This window comes from Brachypodium distachyon, chromosome 4 (assembly GCF_000005505.3).
Source record: "Brachypodium distachyon strain Bd21 chromosome 4, Brachypodium_distachyon_v3.0, whole genome shotgun sequence".
Taxonomy (NCBI): domain Eukaryota; kingdom Viridiplantae; phylum Streptophyta; class Magnoliopsida; order Poales; family Poaceae; genus Brachypodium; species Brachypodium distachyon.
In genome coordinates this window covers 2,081,703-2,102,274 of record NC_016134.3, presented here as the reverse complement: position 1 = coordinate 2,102,274, position 20,572 = coordinate 2,081,703, and the positions used below count along the sequence as shown (strand labels likewise).

General features: G+C 49.1%; 4 protein-coding genes and 1 long non-coding RNA gene across 10 annotated transcripts; 1 reads left to right on the top strand and 4 right to left on the bottom strand.

Annotated features, from left to right (window-relative positions):
* The first annotated feature begins 1,568 nt into the window (after window positions 1-1,568).
* LOC100827012 (wall-associated receptor kinase-like 14) lies at window positions 1,569-7,946 on the top strand. Of its 4 annotated transcripts, XM_024455094.1 has the most exons (7): window positions 1,569-2,494; window positions 3,625-3,666; window positions 4,590-6,508; window positions 6,601-6,662; window positions 7,449-7,526; window positions 7,603-7,734; window positions 7,800-7,946. In XM_024455094.1, the coding sequence occupies exons 1-3, from the start codon at window positions 1,666-1,668 to the stop codon at window positions 5,834-5,836; spliced, it is 2,118 nt and encodes a 705-aa protein (XP_024310862.1). In that variant the 5' UTR covers window positions 1,569-1,665; the 3' UTR covers window positions 5,837-6,508; window positions 6,601-6,662; window positions 7,449-7,526; window positions 7,603-7,734; window positions 7,800-7,946. The 4 variants fall into 4 exon arrangements, with proteins under 4 accessions (XP_024310862.1, XP_024310861.1, XP_024310860.1 ...); XM_024455093.1 differs by having other exon boundaries at window positions 7,603-7,941; XM_024455092.1 differs by lacking the exons at window positions 7,449-7,526; window positions 7,603-7,734; window positions 7,800-7,946 and having other exon boundaries at window positions 4,590-5,859; window positions 5,943-6,508; window positions 6,601-6,934.
* Window positions 6,822-8,805, bottom strand: LOC100838135. 3 transcript variants are annotated; one of them, XR_002960359.1, is made up of 4 exons: window positions 8,274-8,532; window positions 8,007-8,179; window positions 7,595-7,852; window positions 6,822-7,430 (listed from the first exon to the last, which is right to left on the bottom strand). It is a non-coding gene; the product is annotated as an uncharacterized LOC100838135 (long non-coding RNA). The 3 variants fall into 3 exon arrangements; XR_002960358.1 differs by having other exon boundaries at window positions 6,822-7,852; window positions 8,274-8,769; XR_002960360.1 differs by lacking the exon at window positions 8,007-8,179 and having other exon boundaries at window positions 6,822-7,852; window positions 8,274-8,805.
* Window positions 8,806-10,913: 2,108 nt separating this feature from the next.
* On the bottom strand, window positions 10,914-13,014 carry LOC100846241 (RING-H2 finger protein ATL65). The gene has a single exon (XM_003577687.4). It carries the CDS (start codon window positions 12,358-12,360, stop codon window positions 11,053-11,055), a length of 1,308 nt encoding a protein of 435 aa, XP_003577735.1. The 5' UTR covers window positions 12,361-13,014; the 3' UTR covers window positions 10,914-11,052.
* Window positions 13,015-15,045: 2,031 nt separating this feature from the next.
* LOC100837831 (disease resistance RPP13-like protein 4) lies at window positions 15,046-17,798 on the bottom strand. The gene is made up of 2 exons (XM_010240571.3): window positions 16,767-17,798; window positions 15,046-15,183 (listed from the first exon to the last, which is right to left on the bottom strand). Exons 1-2 carry the CDS (start codon window positions 17,561-17,563, stop codon window positions 15,147-15,149), a joined length of 834 nt encoding a protein of 277 aa, XP_010238873.2. The 5' UTR covers window positions 17,564-17,798; the 3' UTR covers window positions 15,046-15,146.
* Window positions 17,799-18,491: 693 nt separating this feature from the next.
* LOC100837524 lies at window positions 18,492-20,139 on the bottom strand. The gene has a single exon (XM_024462983.1). The coding sequence runs from the start codon at window positions 19,487-19,489 to the stop codon at window positions 18,671-18,673; it is 819 nt and encodes a 272-aa protein (XP_024318751.1). The 5' UTR covers window positions 19,490-20,139; the 3' UTR covers window positions 18,492-18,670.
* Window positions 20,140-20,572: the final 433 nt, after the last annotated feature.

Below are 20,572 nucleotides of genomic sequence, written 5' to 3'. Positions count from 1 at the left end.
GAAGTTCAGGAGGCGGCGGTTCCAGGCGGCCTCGGAGAGGCCGCCGGCCACGAGCTCCTCGGCGTACTTCACGACCAGGTCGAGGATTCGCCTGGAGCGGACGAACTCGGCCCCGACGGCGTACCCCGCTCCGCATGTTCGCCGCGAGCCCCGCGTCGATCAAGTGCTCGCTCCCGTCAAAGGGTGGCTTCTAGAAGGCTTTGGAAGGAAGGGAACAAAGGGAGGGCGCAGAGATGACAATGGAATGGTGGGGGTTTTGGTCAGCATCGGCAGGGGATGCAGGTTTTTGTCTTTTTGCGACGTGGTCCGATCCGAGGTTCTCTGGTAGGTGGGACCGAGGTGTCATTGGGCTGGACAGGCAGGCAGGAGGTGGTGCGTGGAGACTGGCTGACGTCTGGGCCCGCCCAGACCAGGCAGACTGGAATGGAAGGCCCACCGAACCACCTGCAACGGTCGATCAAGAAGATTAATAACCTGAGACGATAATTTACTAAACTCTCGTTAATCAGAGTCCAAAGACACCTTATCACGCGCCGCGGTGATGCATTCCTGGCTTCATGTGGTGAACAGTTACTCGTCGTATATCATTGCCAACATCAACATAGCCAGTATTCGCCTGGCTAATGCAGCTAGAATGCTAAAGCCATCGTATAATGATCCCTTACGCAACAGCAACACGGAATTGGCGAAATGATTAATTTGATGCCCATCGCGCGGGTGGACGACAGGGATACGTGGGGTATATATGATGTGTTCGAGCCCGAGAAGCAAGCAAGCAAATCAATTGGCTTGCACTAGGGCAAACCCAAAAGGTGATCTAATGGTCGATGGGACATTGATTAGTTTGGCTCTATCGATCATTTTTAAGATGGTTAATTATTGCAGGCATGACTAGACTGGTAGACTGGTAGTGTCACATCGATCACCGAAGACTTTTGCGAGGTCATGTGTTCACAGCACGGGGGAGTTCATTTGGAGCACCAACAATTAAAACACAATTTCTACCTCCGTTCCACATTAAACGACGCAGATTTAATACAAACTGATACCGAATCCACGCCAATTAACGTGGAACGGAGGTAGTAATTGCTAAAGGTGAGTAAAAGTTAATGTGTGGTAATTACGAATCAATTCATCTAATTTAAATTTACTCAGATTTCTTAGGAAATTCCATACGACTAGAATTTATGATTTGGATTTTTTTTAAAGGAAAAATCTACTTCTCGATCGGCTTGGAAATACTCCCTCTGATAAGAATTTTGAATCGGATGGATAGTGTCAGCATCCACTCGGAAAAACCATATCTAAGTCGTTTTAGAAGCAGCAAAACCTTAAACTTGTTAAACTTATCGAGAGGCCAACTACTACATGGAACGGTAGCAATAGCGATGATCCATCGATGGTCAAAAGAGCACCAAATTCAAGATAAAGAAAAGGCGAGGAAATTAAACAAAATCAAGAATATTCAAGATTGTTTTTCCCATGCATGACCCCTCTGCTGTCTTGACTAATCATGCTGGCTTTAAACTGGAGTCCGGCCTACGACCCATTCAACAAGCAACCACGGGGCAACCCACCAAACTTCTCTCGCGTGCAGAAATAGCTCAAGCTCGGCAGCAGACCACGAAAGTACGTCGTCGTCCCAATCCCAACGGGGAGGAGAGGATGCGCCGTCTCGTCGCCGCCCTGCTCCTCGCCTTCGCCTCCGCCTTGCTGCTCCCCCATGGCCGCGAAACCTTCTCCGCCGCGGCGAATATCACCGAGCCGTGCAACCGCCGGTGCGGCGGCGGCGGCGTCCCTTACCCGTTCGGCTTCTCCGCCGGCTGCCCGATCCCCCTCTCCTGCGACGACGCCAACAGCTCCGCGCTCCTGAACGCCACGCACACGACGGCCCCGTGCCGCGTGGTCTCCTTCAACTCCTCCGCCTCCACCGTCGTCGTCTCCCTCCCGCCGTCCTGCGACCGCACCGTGGAGCAAGCCAAGGCCGCGCTCTCGGGCGCCAACTACGGCGTCTCCGCCCGGACCGGGCTGTTCCTCCGCGGCGGCGGGTGCCGCGCGTGGCCCAACGCCTCCGCATGCAGCGTGCCCGCGGGGGTCATGTCCAGGCTCCTCCGCAACGCGCAGTGCATAGGCAACGACACCTCCGCCGGCGCCGCCGCGGGAGCCGTGGCATGCGTCGCTTCCGCCGCGCAGAACGCGACGGCGGAGACGTTCCTGAGCTGGGACAAGGCGGAGAAGACCAAGTGTGACGACTTGCTGACGTCGGCGGTGTACATGGACGCGGAGGATCAGGGGGCCGGGGGCTCGCTGGAGTTCGGCGTGGCGGAGCTGGGATGGTGGCTCAACGGCACGTGCGCCGCCGCGGGGCGTTGCGCGGCGAACGCGACGTGCACCGACGTGCGGACGCCGGGAAACACGGCGGGGCACCGGTGCGCGTGCGAGGCGGGGTTGGAAGGAGACGGGTTCTCCGCCGGCGACGGGTGCTACCTCAGAGGTAAGCGGCGGCGGCTGAGTGCTCTGCTTTTGCCACTTGATCTTTTCTGAATTCTGATGCGGTAGGCAACACAGGGTTTTAGGCAATTAGGCCCCACAGAAGATCTCGCGCTGTGCTGGCTGTGGGACTTCTCAGGCGTGCCGTGTCAGCTGTACTACTAAAGTCGTCCCCCGCGGTCAATTCATGCGTGGCTTAAACGAATCTCATGGTTCACACCTGCCAACTAAAAACAAAATTAGATCGTGTAGGCTAGGGGACTTAAATAATTAAAACAGAACACCAGTAGAATCTATTTCTCGTTTTTTTAATAAACTGATCCATTTTTTAAGTCAGAAAAATTAAATTCATTTTATAGAAAAAATCTATAAACATTTACATTGCGAATTACTCCCTCCGATCAATTTTAATTGTCGCAATATTACTTTATCTAGACCTTTTTATGTATAGATACATTCATATTTGGGCAAATTTGAGACAATTAATATGGATCGGAGGGAGTAGTTTTTTTATGGCATTCATGACATATATGTTCGTAGTATATTTGTGTGATACTGTAGACATTCATATATTTTTCTACAAGCTAAAACATCTTATATTTAAGAACGGAGGAACATACCTAGTGTTAATATAAGTTCATTATGGAGAACTTCTTTGACAAAAATTGAAAGGATTCAAGTAAACCAGTTATTTATTTCAAAAAAAAAGTTGAAGGTTTAGATCATTAGATGCGGTCACAATCTCTATCTAACTCACCATTTCTTTATATAAAAATAGGAGTTGTAAGAAATTCTAGGTCTTTAAATTACGATATTCTTTATGATAAATCAAATGATACTGGTTTGACTGGATTTATTTATTATACTATACGACGCTGTCTATTTTGAATAGGACGTAGTAGCATATAGTAACCGGCAGTCATTTTTCAGTTTTCAAATCCATAGACTAGTTGTAGAGCTCTAAACACGGGAGGCATTTTCAAGCTCGATGTTGACATCGATCCATTTGACAGACAAGAATCACTCGCGGCATTAAGTGGCCGCAGCATCCCAACCATTTTGACCCCCATGCATGAATTACAAACTTGTCGTACTGATGCAAGTTTTTCCTTCTCTCTTTTTTTGTGTGTGCAGCTAAGCGGGGTCGTTCTAAGAAGACTGTGGCCATAATTGGAGGTAAGCAAAAAACGCAAATGAAGATACTTTCTTGACCTGGTCGCTACGTGCACAACGTGTAAGAGCAAGATTAATAGTTGAGCCTGCAGCTGGCTGCAAGCTTTTGTCATGTCATCTTTAGCTAATATATAGTTAGCATGTATAATAAGTTGGCTATAACGATGTACTACTACTTTATTATGAGCAGACTCACATTGTAGTCTCATATAATGCCTAGGAGCACGTGCTGCAGCTGTCTATTAGATAGTAACCCACCTCTCTTCTCTTTCCTTTTCTCTTCCTTCCAACTAAACAAAGATACAATATTTAATCTTATATCCTGCTTACGTCACCTTATTATTCTTGCTTAAGCCATTTATAGAAGACTCATGGGTCAGGATCTTCCGGTGAAGCCCCTTTTTTTTTTCCTGGTGCTGACTCCTGACCTACCTAGAACTGAATAGTAAATGACGTGATAGGGAAATGGGAAAAGGAAAGTTTGGGTCAAGGAATTCCGCTGCTGCTTGTTTGACCAAGACAAGGCCAATTCGCTATGCTAGCCAATTGCGTTTGGGGTAGATGTATCGGAGTAAGTTTATTTTTTGCGAAGGACGATTAGGGCGAGGTTAAAGCGTTGATTTGTAGCATAATTTGATCAATTATAAACCGGGCGAGTCGAACAAACTAACATGGGTTTAGTGTTTATGATTTAGTAACATATTTTTTTCTTCAATGAGGCGGAAACCTTTGTTTGGTATAAACAAAAATGTAAATTTACATTGGCGAAACATGGATGATTGTAATCCAGTTTTGTTCTCCTCGTCGGTCGTTCTGTAATTAAACCTTCTTCCCAATTTAGATATGTGGTGCAGATCCGTTTTAGTTTCCGTTAAAAACAATTGTCTAGAGCTACTCCTAACTCGGATTGCTGTTGTTAATGCCAGGTGTCTTGGCGAGCGTGACGGTGGCGGCTGCCAGTGTGCTCCTGCTATGTTGGGCACAACGCCGGCGCTCCGGCTGCTATGGCCGGTCTGACTCCAACCGTTCGGCAGCGAAGCGTCTCCTGTCAGAGGCGGCGGCGTCGAGCGGCGTGCCGGTGTACTCGTACAACGAGATGGCACGTGCAACCAGCTCCTTCTCCCACACGCACCGCCTCGGCACGGGCGCCTACGGCACGGTCTACGTTGGCAGGCTCCCGACGAGCTCGCCGGTGCTCGTGGCCATCAAGCGCCTCCGGTGTCGCCACGACGACGACGACGACGACGGGAAGGCCGTCTCACGGCTCCTCAACGAGATCAAGCTCATCTCCTCGTTGAGCCACCCCAACCTTGTTCGCCTCCTCGGCTGCTGCCTCGACCGCGGCGAGCAGATCCTCGTCTACGAGTTCGTCCCCAACGGCACGCTCTCTCACCACCTTATCGGCGGTGGCAATGGCGGCGTCAGGCTGCTATGGCGCGCCAGGCTCCGCGTTGCGGCGGGGATTGCCGCCGCCGTGGCTTACCTACACGCCGCCCGCCCGCCCATCCTCCACCGAGACATCAAGTCCAGCAACATCCTCCTCGGCACCGACCTCCGCGCCAAGCTCGCCGACTTCGGCCTGTCTCGCGTCGGTGCCGGACTCGACTTGTCGTCGACGCGCTCGCACGTGTCCACGGCGCCGCAGGGCACGCCGGGGTACGTCGACCCGGAGTACCACCAGAGCTTCCACCTCTCCGACAAGAGCGACGTGTACAGCTTCGGCGTCGTGCTGCTCGAGCTCATCACCGCCATGAAGGTCGTCGACTTGGATCGCCCGCCCAACGAGGTCAACCTCGCCAGCCTCGCGCTCGACCGCATCGGCAAAGGGAGAGTCCACGAGATCGTCGACCCGGTGCTCCTCGTCGAGAACGGCGGCGAGGAATGGGTCATGGAGTCGGTCCGACACGTCAGCGAGCTCGCCTTTAGGTGCCTGGCGTTTGACAAGGATGTCCGGCCGTCCATGAGCGAGGTGGCCGCCGAGCTTTGCCGTATCAGGGACACGGCTCCAGATTCCAGGCTCGACAGGCCTATGACGGAACCAATTGACGGCGTGGGGTTTGATGGACTGGCCACGACGGTGAAGAAATCCCAGTCGCCAGTGTCCGTGCAGGAGGTTTGGATCAGCGACCAGAGCCTGCCGTCGAGCAACGGCTCAATGCCACGCTTCCAGTAGCTAAGTTAGCTCTCTTACGCAAGGTAGATAAAATGCAAATTTTTTGGTTTGTTGCGATGAGATGAAATGTAATTTATACCTTCTTTTTTTTTTTACCATGATGAAGGTTCCTGTACAGTTACACATGTACAGATTTACCATAACATTATGTAACACAAGCCCATAGATTTCAAGAAGAGAAGTTGATGGTATATCGACAGCATCCTAAGAAATTGCAACTTCGGTTTGATCATGGTAACAAGATCAACACAAGAGCAGACTTGTTTCCATCTGCGTGACATTGCCACAGCATTGGAAATAGCTATGGTGTTTACACACTGCAAAATGATACTTATCCATGCTTTGTTTCCTCCACCAATAGCACCGGACCACATAGAACTTATCCATACCTCATTCCTATAAATGCTGAGTCCATGGAGGCCAGAGGAGGCACTAGCTAGTCCAGAACAGCATAAAACACTTGGCAACAAACAAGGTCTCAGGGAGCATCTGAAGAATACAGGATGTGCTACAAGGTGGAGTGCAACAAGTGCGGCAAGTTCACATGGAACGGCTGCGGCAAACATGTCGCAGCCGTCTATGACGGAATCGAGAAGGGAAAGCACTGCAACTGCAAGGAGTGGCCAGGTGTGGACACAACGGCAGGAGGCTCGACTTCAACCACCAAAGAAGGTACTGTGCTTTGCTTGAATTCTCATCTACCCAGCATCACAGTACACAACTGACCAACTTGCTGAAAATGGTTCTGATGGCTGAATTTGTAGGTGAAGCAAAGGCCTGAATTCATGCTTGCCGGATCTAGAGGTGCAACATGGTGACTCTCAGGGTACCCTTTGATCCTCCTTAGTTAAAACAAATGAATTAGTTTTTCAAAAAATTGTGTCATTTTAAAACTTTATTTCATTTGGTTAAACTAAGGAGGGTCAATGGGTACTCTGAGGGTCATAAACTTGCAGCTCTAGCCGGATCGCTAGTTTTGCAATTATTGGATTGAAGGAGGTTACACATCTGAATAAAGCTTGTATATGCTATCTGCTTGTGCACTTCTTCGTTGAAGTGTAGTTCTATGATCTAATAAAACATGCTGCCGTTACTTGATATTGTTGTCTTGCTGAATATAAAAATCAGGGCTGAGCTCTATAGAGAGCTGGAAATCCTCAGAAAACTCTTGGATCAATGATTTATAAGCTATGTCCATAAGTTCTTCATCATTAAGCTTTGTTCCCTTGGAAGACTTTTGTAATATCTCCTTAATGCTCCCGACACCACGGTCCTTTATGCCACAGGGAATGATACTTTCAAAAGGGGTTAAGTCAGTTGTGACATTTAGTTCTAGACCATGATATGTTATGTGTCGTGAGACATGAATTCCTATTCCTGCAACTTTCTGATCCCCTGGAGAGGAAATAGAGTGGTCATATACATTAGAGTATGCAATAACATGATAAAACAGTTTGCAGTATTCAAAAAGCAACATACCAACCGAAACACCAGTGAGACCTTTTTTTGTTGACGCCTTAATAGAAAATGCGGATTGAAGGGCACGGATGATCACTTTTTCAAGTGCCCTGAGGTAACCTTTCCTATCAATTTTCTGATACCGCAAATTCAGAATCAGGTACATAACAAGCTAATGAATGAAAAGAAGTGATTGTGAGAAGCATGGATATTGCGGTGTTAGCGAGCGCAGGTACAAAAATGTGAATTGCATTTCCAGCCTTCCAGGTACACAATACAACGAATTTAGCTGATAAATACCTGTCCAGGGCCATGATATGTCACCGCGGTCAATGCGATGAATCTCAAAGGGAGCATCTTCTACATTGAAATGGAGGTACTCCTCCCTGCTGCTGGTGCCCAATGTATAAACAGGCGATGTTGCAGTGCGACGTGTCCAGGTGATCTTCAGCTTCTTCTATGCTTACCAACATTTTCCTCCTTGTAACAATGGCTTTCTGCATAGCCCATGATTCAGCAAAAGGAACTATCTACTGATGGAGATCAAAGCATTCACACCTGTTGAATACGTGCAGTGTTACTGTATTCATCAAAGATGAAGGACATACAAGCAATAAAAATTTGCAATGCTGCAGCATTTCTCATAACTTCAGTTCAGTTGACAACGCAAAAGGCAAAACCTTCTGCGGCACAAATTATTCACAGTAGTTACCTTCAAATGAAATACATAATGATCAATTTTGTGCAGGACAGCAATTCAGAAACGTTGTGCTGAACTGCTGATGCTTCTATCACCATCATCACCACAAACCATTAAAAGAACTCATGATCAACGCATTTGGGCTACTCCGTAGGTAGAAACGATTGGACGGCCTTTGAATAGAACTAATTACAAAAATAAACGAAGCATGAGCATAGAAAATAGCCAAACACACAACCAGGCGCCATTGCGAGAGGAGACGCGCGAGGCAGAGAGTACCTCCTCCTGCTGACGGGGGCAGCATCGGCCACCGGAGCAGCGTTCGTGGGCGCGGTGGCCGGACCGGAGCGGCAGCCGGCGGCGATGCACAGCCTTCCCCTCCGGGATCCCGCAGAGGAATCCCTGGCGGCGGCGGTGACGGGGAAGGGCAGGACGCCCTGGCAGAGAGGGGCGGAGACCACCATGGAAACCGCACTTGTATCCGTAGCTTCGGAATTGCCCCCATCGAATTTGGAGCAGTAGAGTATCCCCTCTGTTGCATGACCATTTGAGACAAAAATTATAAAACGGAAAGAGTACCTATTTGTTTTTGTGATTTTACTATTACACTAAGAAATATCCGACCGAAATATCGATTTTTTGAAAAAATAAAACAAAACTATGCGTACTGCAAAGAAATATGTAGTGGTCTATAATCCTGTTGTACGAAGTTTTTAATCATGAGTGAGCCAACTTTGACAATACGAATAAAGTGTTCAAAATGGTCTATTTGGATAGTAGGGTTTTTAAAGGAACTTAAGAGGATCCGTTTAAATCTTAGGGATGGAGTTGGCAAAATTATATAAAACCCGTTCCTTTGGCCTTTAATCTATAGGAATTGTGACGTGAGCTCAAATCTTTTTATTTTGCCCTTTGAGAAGTCCAACGCAAACTTATCTCCACATCTTTCTACTCTCTTTTCTAATTCCTGCAAAACACCTGTGTTCACTTCCTGTGCACCATTCAAATCTTGTAGGAGTTAATAGTACATGACATCCAATTCAGTAATTTTCTTGTCCCTGCATTTTCTAATCCTGCAATCCAAATAGTGATATGCTAGATAACTGGCCACAATCCAAACAAATACCAAAATCTTTGTCGGGGCCAAAAAACTTGACATTGTGTATTTAGGCAATAATCAAAGTATCTAATAATACCAAGGGTCAAAACTATTTCTCGTCAAGAAAATCACAACCGATAACATTTTCGGATTCAGATATGCACCAAAGAAAGTGCCATCCAATTTCCGTGGATTACAGTCCGAGGATTTCCGAACGCCGTTGATGTCGCCGCCGCCGCAAGACTAACCAAATGAGGAGGAGTTCGTTTGCCGGATCTCAATGCAACAAAACTGTACTACCTCTGTTTTTAAATTCTTGTACTAAAACCACGACAAGAATTTTGGAACGGAAGGAGTACCAAAGATGACGTTGCTGGACTCCCATGCACTCTATATCGAGCCCGAATACCACGAGCCAATATCCAGATACAGCTAGATGTCCTGGAAGAACTCACACAATGAGAATGTCCAATACCCATGCCATCGCTCAAATGTATACGTGCAAAGACAGGCACAAGTTTTTTTGGCATACGAAGTTTGCCATGCCCTAAAGTTCCTACGAGAGCTCATGGGGCAGTAACAATAGACACCGAGACAAGGTGAGTCTTCTTTTGTTGGTGGAAGAGACAGGGTGACTATGGCACAGCAACAGCAGCCATTGATGGCGGCTAGCTGCACCAGCCGGCGGGACAGCTGGAGCAGGCCGCTGGGCCAGACACGAGCGAGCATTATGGAATCCTGGGACGGACGGGTGGAGTGGCTGGACGGCGGGGCCCGGTCCACCCTGTCCTGTTAGGCCGGCCCACGCGGGATTTCTTTTCCGCGACAGCCCGCTTAACTCCTCCCCGCACGTCGCGCTTCCCAGATCCGGAACTCCAACTGCCACCCACTGCGCTGGGGGTCCCACGCGGTCAGACGTCTCTCTGGCGCCCGCCGGCGCATGCTCCGCCGGCCGGATTAACTGCGCTGCCGTCGCATAAAGGTCGTGGTAGTATAAAAACAAATCCCCTTTTCAATTTTTCACAGTGATCCAGGCCTCGGTTAGTACTCCTCTGGCTGCCATGGGTACATGTAAAAACTTTTATCTCGATTAGAATCTCATTTTCAATCACCCCATATTTCTCATATATTAGTACTATATAAATTACGTGACAAAACAATGAGACAAGAACTAATATGACTTCCGAGAGGATGATGCATCCAACTTGTGAACAGAAAACGACGGTGGCGGCGGTGCATGTGGAGCAGGGTGAGGATGGCGTGCCACCACGAATGTTCGAAACAAAACGTACATTCAGTTATGCCGCATTTCTCAAACACCTGTTTTGCTTAGTCGATGTTAGTAACCATTCGATCTGATCGTTAGGATTCATGCAAATACAATTTTTTTTAACAAAAATCCTTCAGAAAACGAATATACATAATCTATCACGGAGTAGTAGAAAATAACTATTTTTAACGGCCATTCTTGTAAAACTTATTATCTGCAAATGTTGTAAATGTGAAGTTGTAGAAAAATGGTCTATGGCAACAATACCAGAGTAGTAATACCAGTGGTCCAACACAAACCAAGGGAGAACACACAATCGCAACAATGGCCTATGCACTGCTGCCTAAAAGCCTGGAGTGAGCTGTCCGGCAAGAAAACAAAGGCTCCAACCGGAACACGGGAGAGCCGTTCGTTTTCTGATCGGACGGCTCAGACGGCCACGAAAGCAAATGGAGTTTTCTACTACCAGGAGGACAGCCTAGCATTCTGGTCAAAATTTCCGGTTGATTGAGGGGCTCAATTTCAAACGCGTCGAGGCCCGCGCATGGAACAGGGGACCCCGCCTCGTCCTCCCGCCATTAATTTCCCTCGGCAGGCCGCGCATTTAATCGCGCCATTGCTGCTGTCCTCTTCCTCCCTCCGTCCACGCCAGCTCGCTGGCCCACCACCATCGTGGCCACCGGCGGCGGTTAGCGGCTGAGGCGGTCCGGCGAGAGCAGCGCCTCGGGGTCGCCGCAGCGGAGGCGGCTGGACGCGCGGCCGCTGCGCCTGGCGCCGGCGAGGATCGACGGCGGCTCGGAGGAGAGGGACATGAAGAAGCCGCCGCCTGCTCCGGGTGCGGCCGCGGCGCTGCCCCGGCGGCGGGAGAAGGGGGAGGAGGACTTGGCGGCGGCGGCGGAGCGGAACGAGAAGACGCGCGCTGCCGCCGCGCCGCCGAACGGGGACGGCCAGCGCTTGCTCCAGAAGCTCCGCCCAAAGCCGCCGCGGCCGTCTTCTCTGCCGCCGACGCCCAGGCGGTAGCGCCATGGAGGGGAAGCCGTGGCCGCGACGGCCTGGTCCATGGCGCCGCCCATGATGTTCCGCTCGAACCCGAAGGAGTAGGAGCGCTTGAGCAGAAAATCCCTCGGGTTGAGCTGCCTGCTCTCGGGGCTGGCCATGGCCGCCGTGATCTCCTCGGCGTCGTTTGGGGGAAGAATCGGCGGCGGGGGAGGGACGGGATGGAAGAAGAGGAGGTCGTCGAGGCTGGGCCGGACGCGCCTGGCGGAGGAGCGGTGGTGCTGCGGTGGGGAGGCGAGCGGCGGCGGGAGCGCGACGGCGGCGCGGCAGAGCGGGCAGGTGGCGTGCGCGCGGAGCCAGACGTCGATGCAGTCGGCGTGGAAGGCGTGCGCGCAGAGCGGCAGCGCGCGGAGCTCGTCGCCGTCCGCGAACTCCAGCAGGCACACGGCGCAGTCGCGGGCGGCCGCGGCGCCGGAGGTGGGGAAGAAGAAGTGCGCGGAGGGGAGCGACTTGATGGCGGCGTCGTCGAGGCCCGAGTAGGGGGAGAAGGTGTGGTAGTAGTTGTCGTAGGTGGTGAAGGACGCGAAGGAGTCGTTCGCTGGGGAGGACACGGAGCCGCCGGCGCCGGGGAGGACGAGGCGCAGCAGGCGGCGGCGCCGCCACCCGCGCCATTGCCGGCGGGCCGCGCGGAGCACGCGGCGGGCCAGACGCGCGTAGAGGACCACTAGGAGAGCGGCCCCCACCACCGCCAGCATCGCGATGAGCGGCGGGCTCAGCCCGCCGCTGACTCGCCGCGCCCCGCTCGTGAAGGCAGTCTCCGCGGCAGACGGCTCTGGCGCCGGCGCGGGCGCCTGTCCCGGCGACCCCATGGAGTCACCGGGGGAAGGAGGCGAGCTGATGATGACGGCGGCCATCAGTGCCGCCGGGGACGGGGACGGCGACTGGTACGGAGACGGCGCCGGTGCCGGCGAGCCTCCCGGCGGCGGCCGGAGCGCGCGCATGGCGTCCCTGTCTCTCTCCCCCCCTCCTTTCTTTCTTGCCTCCCTGCTCCCCGCCTGCGAGCCTCAGGCCCTCAGCGCGTCAGGGAGCTCTCGGCGACAGCGGCGAGCGAGTGAAGAGTGAAGCCGCAGCTGCTCATCATTGTGAGGGAGATTGTGGTGTGGTTCGTTGGGGGTGGGTGCTGTGCTGGCGCAGCGCTAGGACCGAGTGACAACGAGTCCATCCATGGCTGGCTGGCCGGTGGGTGGCACGATTTATTATCCAAAGCCCAAATGCATTCACTCTCGCCACCACCCCTTGTACTATCAAAAGCCAGCCAGTAGCAGTGTCCGAATTACTAGCACTTGAGTGTGACTAGAAACACACTCAAGAACCCATGCATCCACACTGTGAAGAGAGTTTAAGAGGCGCAGAGATCAATATATATATATATATATATATATCTTTAGGTCGTACTCATATTGACTGTGATTTACGTTTTGTTTTTGCTGCCAAAAAGATCTATACACGGAGTATATTTTTAGATCACATTGCCACGTTTTGTACAAAGACGAAGACAAAAAAACATCAGTTACTGTTCCGAAAAAATGTTGATCTTTGGTTGGGACTTGGGACGAGCCTGTCATAGTAGATGCCATGCCTGCGTGCTGCAATGTCTTCAGCAAAGTTGGCGCGTCGGCCTCTTGTAGTCTGACTGAGATTTGCAGATCAATGGTGGTCTGTGCAAACTAGTAGCAGTAGACTACTGGTTCTGCCATAGGTGCGACTTCTGCTTAGCTTCAGGCTGCAAATTCTCCCGTCCAACCCAACGGAGTACTATTAGGGATGGGCATATCAGTCTTTTCACATTTACACATTAGTAAAAATAGAAAAACTACATCGTCTCCCTCGCTCCCGAACCCTCTCTCCTCCCTAATTTCACAGAGTCCTCTTGAGAGAGCGCCGCCGGCCTGCCAACCCCTCTCTCCGCCGCGGCCCTCGACCAGCGCGCGCCGCCGCCCTACACGCAGCCGCTTACCTCGCCTCGCGCCAGCGTGCGCCGCCGCCGCCCTCCACCAAGCCCGCGCCGCCGCATGCCGCCCTCCTCACAGCGCGCTGCCGCCCTCCACATTAACTAGCAGGGGAGCAAATGTTCTAGCACAAACATTAGTACATTACTAGTTTACTACACATGGAGCTTCTGATTTGACTGGATCATTTAGGTGTGTCTCATTTTACCTGAATCAAGATCCTTGCTGTTATTTTTTTTTAGAAGATTAGGGGCCACAGCCCCCGTTCCCAAATTTCATTGAAACCGGCCACAGCGTTTGAAACACAGTTTAGACAAAACATCCCGCGATCCTTACTGTTATTTGACGCAGCTGATTTCCTAGGATGTATAAGCGAAGTGTTTTGGAAGATTTGATCTCCTCGTGCGTCAGCAAGGGCTATGTATTCCAAATGGAGATGTTATAGGACAACATCTTGTTAAGAGGGAATTTTTGTATGTTATTGCAGCTTGGGTTGCGTAACATTGCTAATGCTTTTGGACCTATTATTGAATCTGCACACAAGTTATTGTTTATGACTATCCTTCTGAATTTTGTGGCTGCTTGTGTTCTCTGCCACATGTATCTTGCCTGAGATGATCGTCCAGAGAATTCATGCTTCAAGTTGAGTAAACTATGATTGGATCTCAATGAAAAGCAAGCGGCCATTGAGAACCATGAGTTCTCTACCGACGAACAGTTGAATCGTAATTCTCATGTAAGTAGAAGAGACATAAACTGGAGGCCATGAAGCTTAAAAACATTTTAGATATTTAAATGATCTCGGATGATAGGGTAGAACACTGAGAGGTTAGACATCCTTCATTGTTGCTAAACAAAGAAAATGGTAGTACAATGAAAAGATGTCAATTACGCCTTATTTTCACAAACGTAGAAATATATCATGATAGTGGGCGTAGAAATGGATGATCATCTCCCTAAATCATACATCGTCTTGCCAGGTTTACAAAAACAGTCTCGGAAAGCATAATCAGCAGGATCCATCAAAAGGCAGGATTGTCTTGTAGGTTCTTATGGTTGATAATGTCTGGCATCTACACTAACTTGTCGATCCAGTTCAACCTTCAGATTTCTCATTTTCTAAATTCTGTAAAGCACTCCACAGAAAAGTTCAAATGTGTTTAATCAGAAGATAGACAACAAATACAGTACATAATAGAGAGTAAAATTAATTACAAAGTGGGAGAAACACAAGTTGATGCCGGCCACTTGCCAGATCAAATTGGTATATGTTTCATCTTTATCTGGAGAATATTGTAATCATTTCCTTTCAGTAGATAATTTGATTCAATGGTTTGTTGAAACAAAACAAATTTACATGTAACCTGTATTGGTGACAGATATATAGCTTTCTTTTTTTGTTTAAGTTAGGTACATAAATATGAGCCAACAGATTTCCTTTTTTTTAGAAGAAAAACTGCCTTTGTATTACTCAGTGTCAACACGATATCGTAACTTTTTTATTACTGCCACCAGTCTGGATACAAAACCTGCGAACCTTGTAACCTGAAATCTGTCTATCGTCCCTAGCATCAGATGAAGTGATGAAATTCTCTTCGGCAGCCTTGCATGTGATGAAATCAAGAATGACATCATGAACTTGGCATGCCTCTGCCTGGCCATACTTTACACCAACTGGGTGGATTAAGCTTCTATTGACGAGATCATTAAAATAACCCTCACCAACCTCATACATGCTCCTCCCTTGTTCTTCATGAATAAATCCTTCGGCATTCCATCTACTTATTAAACGTTGTTTGTTGATCATATAGTCTTCTGGAAACACAGTCAAGTACAACAAACAAGTTCTTAGATGGTGAGGAAGATCAAAGTAACTGAGAGATAATATCTTTGTCATGTTCCCGGCATTAGGGTCCTTCGCAATTGCCGAACCAATAGCAGCTAGCAATCTTTCCCATTCATCTTTCGCACTCTGGTCGGCTAACAAACAAGACATGGTAATAATAGCCAATGGTAGACCAGCACATTTTTTTAGTATCTCATTAGATACTTCTTCCAGATGAGGATAGCATAAACCCTCAGAATTGAATGCTCTTTTATAAAACAACCTTTTGGAATCAGCAAAACTAAGGGGTTCCATTCGATAAACATAACCGCCTTGACATGAACAACATGACGCAACTGTAATATTACGCGTTGTGGTGATAATTCTGCGCCCTTGATTATTATTAAATAATGCAAGGCTGATAGTTTCCCATGCTTCAGCGTCCCATACGTCATCAATTACAACAAAGTACCTGCCACATGATTTTAACGAAGATGTATTTAATGCTGAAATTCTGCAAAGGTAGAATTACGTGCAGCAGTAGCATTCATTGTGGCTAGCTAAGGAGTTGCAAATAGGTAGATCTTTATGAGTTTTTAGATAATTCATATGCAAATTTATCTAGAAAATCTGTACTCCAATTCTCTAAGTCTTAGCTAAGGACTTGCCCTCATCCGGATTTGATTCTGACTTCCACAATCTCATACTTTTTTTATCCTTCCAAATTTGACAATCTCATATTTTTGATCTCCAAGATCATGACAATCAAGTGGTATGCCTTCGTACAAAACTTTAGGAAAGGTTAAGCAATTAAGTTGGACCCTGAACAGAGTCATATGGTATTGAGTCTACACCTCCCGAACATTTCTTTTGCTAAGACTTAGAGAATGGAGCATTTGGATCGACATCAGATATCCCCAAACTAACAAAGTCCATCTTTGCACCCAAATCATATAGCACCTGTATATATTTGCATATTTAATATATGAAAACAGGTTAAGGAAAAAAATGAAAATAGATAACTCCAGTTAGCAAGGAAATAAATAAGTGGAAGCAAAGGCGCAAAGCAATTGAAATTCCACAATCCTTGGCATTGGTACGGTAGGTGAATCTCCATGTTTAACTAAACGCCACACCATAGGGTTGTTGATCAGTTTTTTGTGGCTGTTTTGACTGGTTGCGAGAGTTTATGCATGCAAATAACCAGCTTGGGCCATTAGCTGGAGTGCATGCCAGAAATATAGATCAGGAGCTGCCACTTGACTTGAGAGCCCAGTCCTGTGATTGTCAGCTAGTACTGGACACAGATTTTCATAGTTAACTTCCTATCATTCTTGTATATGTTTCTATGCAACTGTTAATAGAACATGGCACATATATTTTTCTCTATTGCGTGAAAGGGTATATTCTCCACTCCAGTGGGTGGGTGAGCTTGGGCATATACATTCGCAGGTTACAGAAAGAGATGAACAACATATTCAAAAGGTCATAGGAAAAATAAACGTAAGATAAGAAGAGCAAAACATTTGACTATATAATGTAATTCAATTTGTACATAGGTGATCAGGCTTACGGTTTATCTTGGAGGTGATCTCTGAGTTTATCGATGAGTTGCTTCACATCGTCATTCGATGTGTTGTCAGTGGCCCCCACTTGTTCAGCAATGCGTCTTAGAATCGTCCTCACATTAGGATTTCGAGAAACCGACACAAAAGCCGTACACTTGTATTGATTTTTAATGTCCTGATAGACTTGATTCGCAAGAGTAGTCTTACCAAGACCTCCAGAACCAACAATCGACACCACTTTCAACTGGGTGGAAGAACTCTTCAGCTCTTCTGTTAACCACTTCTTAGGAGCATCGATGCCAACAAGTTTATCGACCTCGACATAAAACGCCGGTAGCCGGGGATCAATGGCACAATTGGTGGAGCCCGATGTTGGTTTTACAAAATTATACCTCTTGTGCCTCTTGCTTATTTCGACGGCACGGTCCTTGAGTTCTTCGATCTCGTTGGCCATCTCATGGCGAGGTTTCAGCTTCCTCAACCTGCGGAAGAGCTTCTTGAGGCCGGTGGATCCATCACGGCCCGGGTGGTCAACGCGAGCCGCGAAGCGGTCGACGCAGTCCTCCATGTCGTAGGAGAGATCACGGAGGCCGTCCCTCCAGGTTCTGATCTCCGGGTCGAGATCCTCTGAATCCGCGAGCATCTGGAGCGTGCCGCTCATGCTTTCCATCTCGTCTCTTAGGAACCGGGCCTGACGGCGCACGCCCTTGAGCTTGGAGCACTCCTCCTCCAGCAGCTTGGAGAGCTTGCCCAGGAGCGGCTTCATCGCCCCGGTGGCGACGCTGACGAGAGCGGCCTCCATTGCTTGTTTTCTGATCTGCCACCGACGAGCTCTGATTTCTTCGATGTGCTGCTTCCGATTTTGCGGAATGTGATGTGGGAGGTTGCGGAAGCGAACGGAGAGGAGGCTGAGGACGAGGTGGCGTACCTGGGCGGCGGCGGCGGCACGCGGAGGTGAAGAGCCAGAGCCCAGAGGAGGTGGCGGCGCAGCGCTGGATCTGGAGTTCTGGACAGCGACCCGAGCGCGTGGGGCCTCCGTTTTTAAAGTAGTTGCATTTAAGTTTGTCTTACGTTTTAAAATCGATCTAATTTATAGGAAAGTATACCAAGATTTATCACACGACATTGTGTCTGCCAAGAAATATGAATTCATATCATGTTCATTTGATATGACAAATATTGATATATTTCTATATAAATAAATCTAACCAAACTCCTATGCAAAAAAAATGTCTAATTAGTTTGGATCAAAACGCAGCCACCCTGAACAAATTCGATAAGAAAAATATAATGACCATAAATTAATTTGACCCACGAAAATTTGGAGCATAATTAGAACTGAACATGTCGTTGTCAATCGCTTAAATGAATTTTTTAGTCCTGTAAAATATTACCAATCGTTACATACGCATATCCGGTTTCTCTCTAGGGAAGTTTCATTATGCAGTAGCTGTACGAGTGCATACGGGCCGGAGCGATCATTTCGGCGTGCGTGAAACCTTATTGGGCCGGCCCGCCCACGAGGCCTGCATCGAACCATTTAATTCTCCAAAGCCCACGCCGGAGTCCCCTAAAAATAAAAGCAGCCGCCGGAATCCTTTCTCCCTTTTTATTAATTATTATTACTAATCTCGCTTGCTTTATTTGCTTTTGGAAGTTGATTTTAAGATTTTTCGACTCATGCTAGGCTGCTAGCCCTGTTTTGCACACTCATTTTCCTTGGGTTTATATGGTTTGATTGGCAGGAAGCCAGGAATGATGAAATTAACCACACGTGTTGGTAGACAGTGATTCATGATGAATAAATTACTGCTCCGACCATTGTGGCAGCATGATCATCTGGAGCTTAATTACATGCAGTTGTTATGCACTAGGGGATACTAATTTACAGAGCAGTCAGCGGTGGCTGTCAGATCGCGATGAGGGAGCCGATGACGCCGGCGATGAGCGCGGTGGGGTCGCCGAGCACCGCCGAGATGACCACCTGCGCCGCGAACCCCGCAATCTCGCAGCACCGCTTCACTTTACTCCCCTTCTTCTTCTTCCTCCTCCCCATCCCCCAATACGACGACGACGAAGAAGACGAAGACGGCGCCGGCGACCCCCCCGCGTGGCTGCTCTTCGCGGCGCCCCGAATCGGCGGAACCCCGTACAAGTACAGCGCGCTGCTGCCGCCGCCGCCATGCTGCTTGTGCCTCCCGACGGCGCCCCAGCTCTCGACGAGCATGTCCATGACGCAGGCCACGTGGAGGCTGTAGCTCCGGCACCCGCTCCGGTACGTCCAGCTCCGGCCCCGCTGCCCGCACCGGTGGCACGCCGCCGCCGCCTTCGGGTGCAGGTACAGCCTCACCCCTCCGCCGCCGGCGTCGAGCACGTGGGGCAGCGTGGCGCAGCAAGGGTGGAGGTCGAAGCCGCAGTCGCGGCAGTGGTAGACGAAGCCGGCCACGTCGCGGCCGCACGCGTTGCAGTAGCGGGACCCCGGGGCTCCCGGCGCGCGCGCCATGAAGTGGAAGGCGCACCTCGGGTAGAACGGGTGGCGGAGCGGCGGCGGCGGCGGGTGGAGCGGGAGCGCGCACTGGCGGTGGAGGTCGACGTCGTCGGCGGCGCAGCGGAAGCGGGCCCCGATGCCGACCTCGCGGCACCCGTCGCAGCGGAACGGCGTGTCCAGGTGCTCCAGCCGCAGCCGGTGCTGCGGGTGGCTGAAGTGCGCCACCTCGCCGTACCTCATGGCTTCCGCCGGCTTCTTCTTCTTCTTCTTCCAAAACTCCGATCGATCGAGGTGCTGCCCTGCTGAGCCTCTGCTGCGTAGTGTTATTTCAGATCGAGTCCATTGGCAGCGAGGAAGAATTTATACTGGTTCTATAGCTACGTACGTGCTGTGTTGATGGAGAAATTTAAGGCTTGGAGAGGAAGGGTGTCGTAGGAACGAATAGAATGGGTTCTCATATTATTCCTTTTGGATTTAGATGTTTGCATGAGGGTGCTGAGCTCTAATTTTGGGGTAAGGAAATCATCAAAGTAAACACACAAGATCATGTATGGGCAAATGTATTCATGAAATGGGATAAAAGCATGTACTACCTTTGATTAGAAAGAAAGAAATGGTTGCTTCCAATGAAGTGTTCAATGTAGGATTTTGGGGTATATTATACTGTTCTGTGTGATAAAAATTCAGTGCATCCCCAAAGGATTTATAGCCAAAGAGTAGAGCAGCATTAGCAATGAATGATCTGAACATTTGTTTTGTTGCATAACAGTAAGTTGAGCACTTGATCTAGGCATATGAGGATAAACATTCAGAGTTGATATAGCAGCGCAGCTGCAAACCACATTTTCTTCTTCTTCTTCCAAAACTCTTTGTGACTGACAAGAAACACAGGGCATCTCTCTTAAGTTCTTAATCTACGTGTTGGTGCAGGCATTTGTTCCATCATCGGCGTTCAGATGATCCCATTCTGCTTTCAACAAGATAAATAAAACGTCCTTGGTGTTAAACGTCACCTGCTATTCTTCCCTTGATGATGAGGATAAGAGCGCACAAATTCCTGATTTACACAAGGGGATACGATGGGAATGTCTCCAAAAAGCGCGTACAAAAAAAAACAGTAGTTATCTGGGGGTTTTGGGTGCTGCAAGAATCACTTGAGCAGTCAGGCAGGAAGCCAGGAATTAGGAGCTGGTGATCATGAGAGCATAAAGATGCTGTAATTATTTGCCCCCGGATCGATGCGCTGGCTGGTGACACTGTTCAGTTAAATCTGAAGAACAAAATGATCCAATATGTAAGAGGCAGCCATCAGTGAAGTTCTGA

Coding starts and splice junctions, on each gene's coding strand:
- LOC100827012 (XM_024455094.1), top strand. CDS start 1,666: ATGCGCCGTCTCGTCGCCGCCCTGCTCCTCGCCTTCGCCTCCGCCTTG. Junction 2,495..3,624: donor CGACGGGTGCTACCTCAGAG/GTAAGCGGCGGC, acceptor TTGTGTGTGCAG/CTAAGCGGGGTCGTTCTAAG. Junction 3,667..4,589: donor GACTGTGGCCATAATTGGAG/GTAAGCAAAAAA, acceptor TGTTAATGCCAG/GTGTCTTGGCGAGCGTGACG.
- LOC100846241 (XM_003577687.4), bottom strand. CDS start 12,360: ATGCGCGCGCTCCGGCCGCCGCCGGGAGGCTCGCCGGCACCGGCGCCG.
- LOC100837831 (XM_010240571.3), bottom strand. CDS start 17,563: ATGGAGGCCGCTCTCGTCAGCGTCGCCACCGGGGCGATGAAGCCGCTC. Junction 15,184..16,766: donor GATCACCTCCAAGATAAACC/GTAAGCCTGATC, acceptor CTGTGTTTCCAG/AAGACTATATGATCAACAAA.
- LOC100837524 (XM_024462983.1), bottom strand. CDS start 19,489: ATGAGGTACGGCGAGGTGGCGCACTTCAGCCACCCGCAGCACCGGCTG.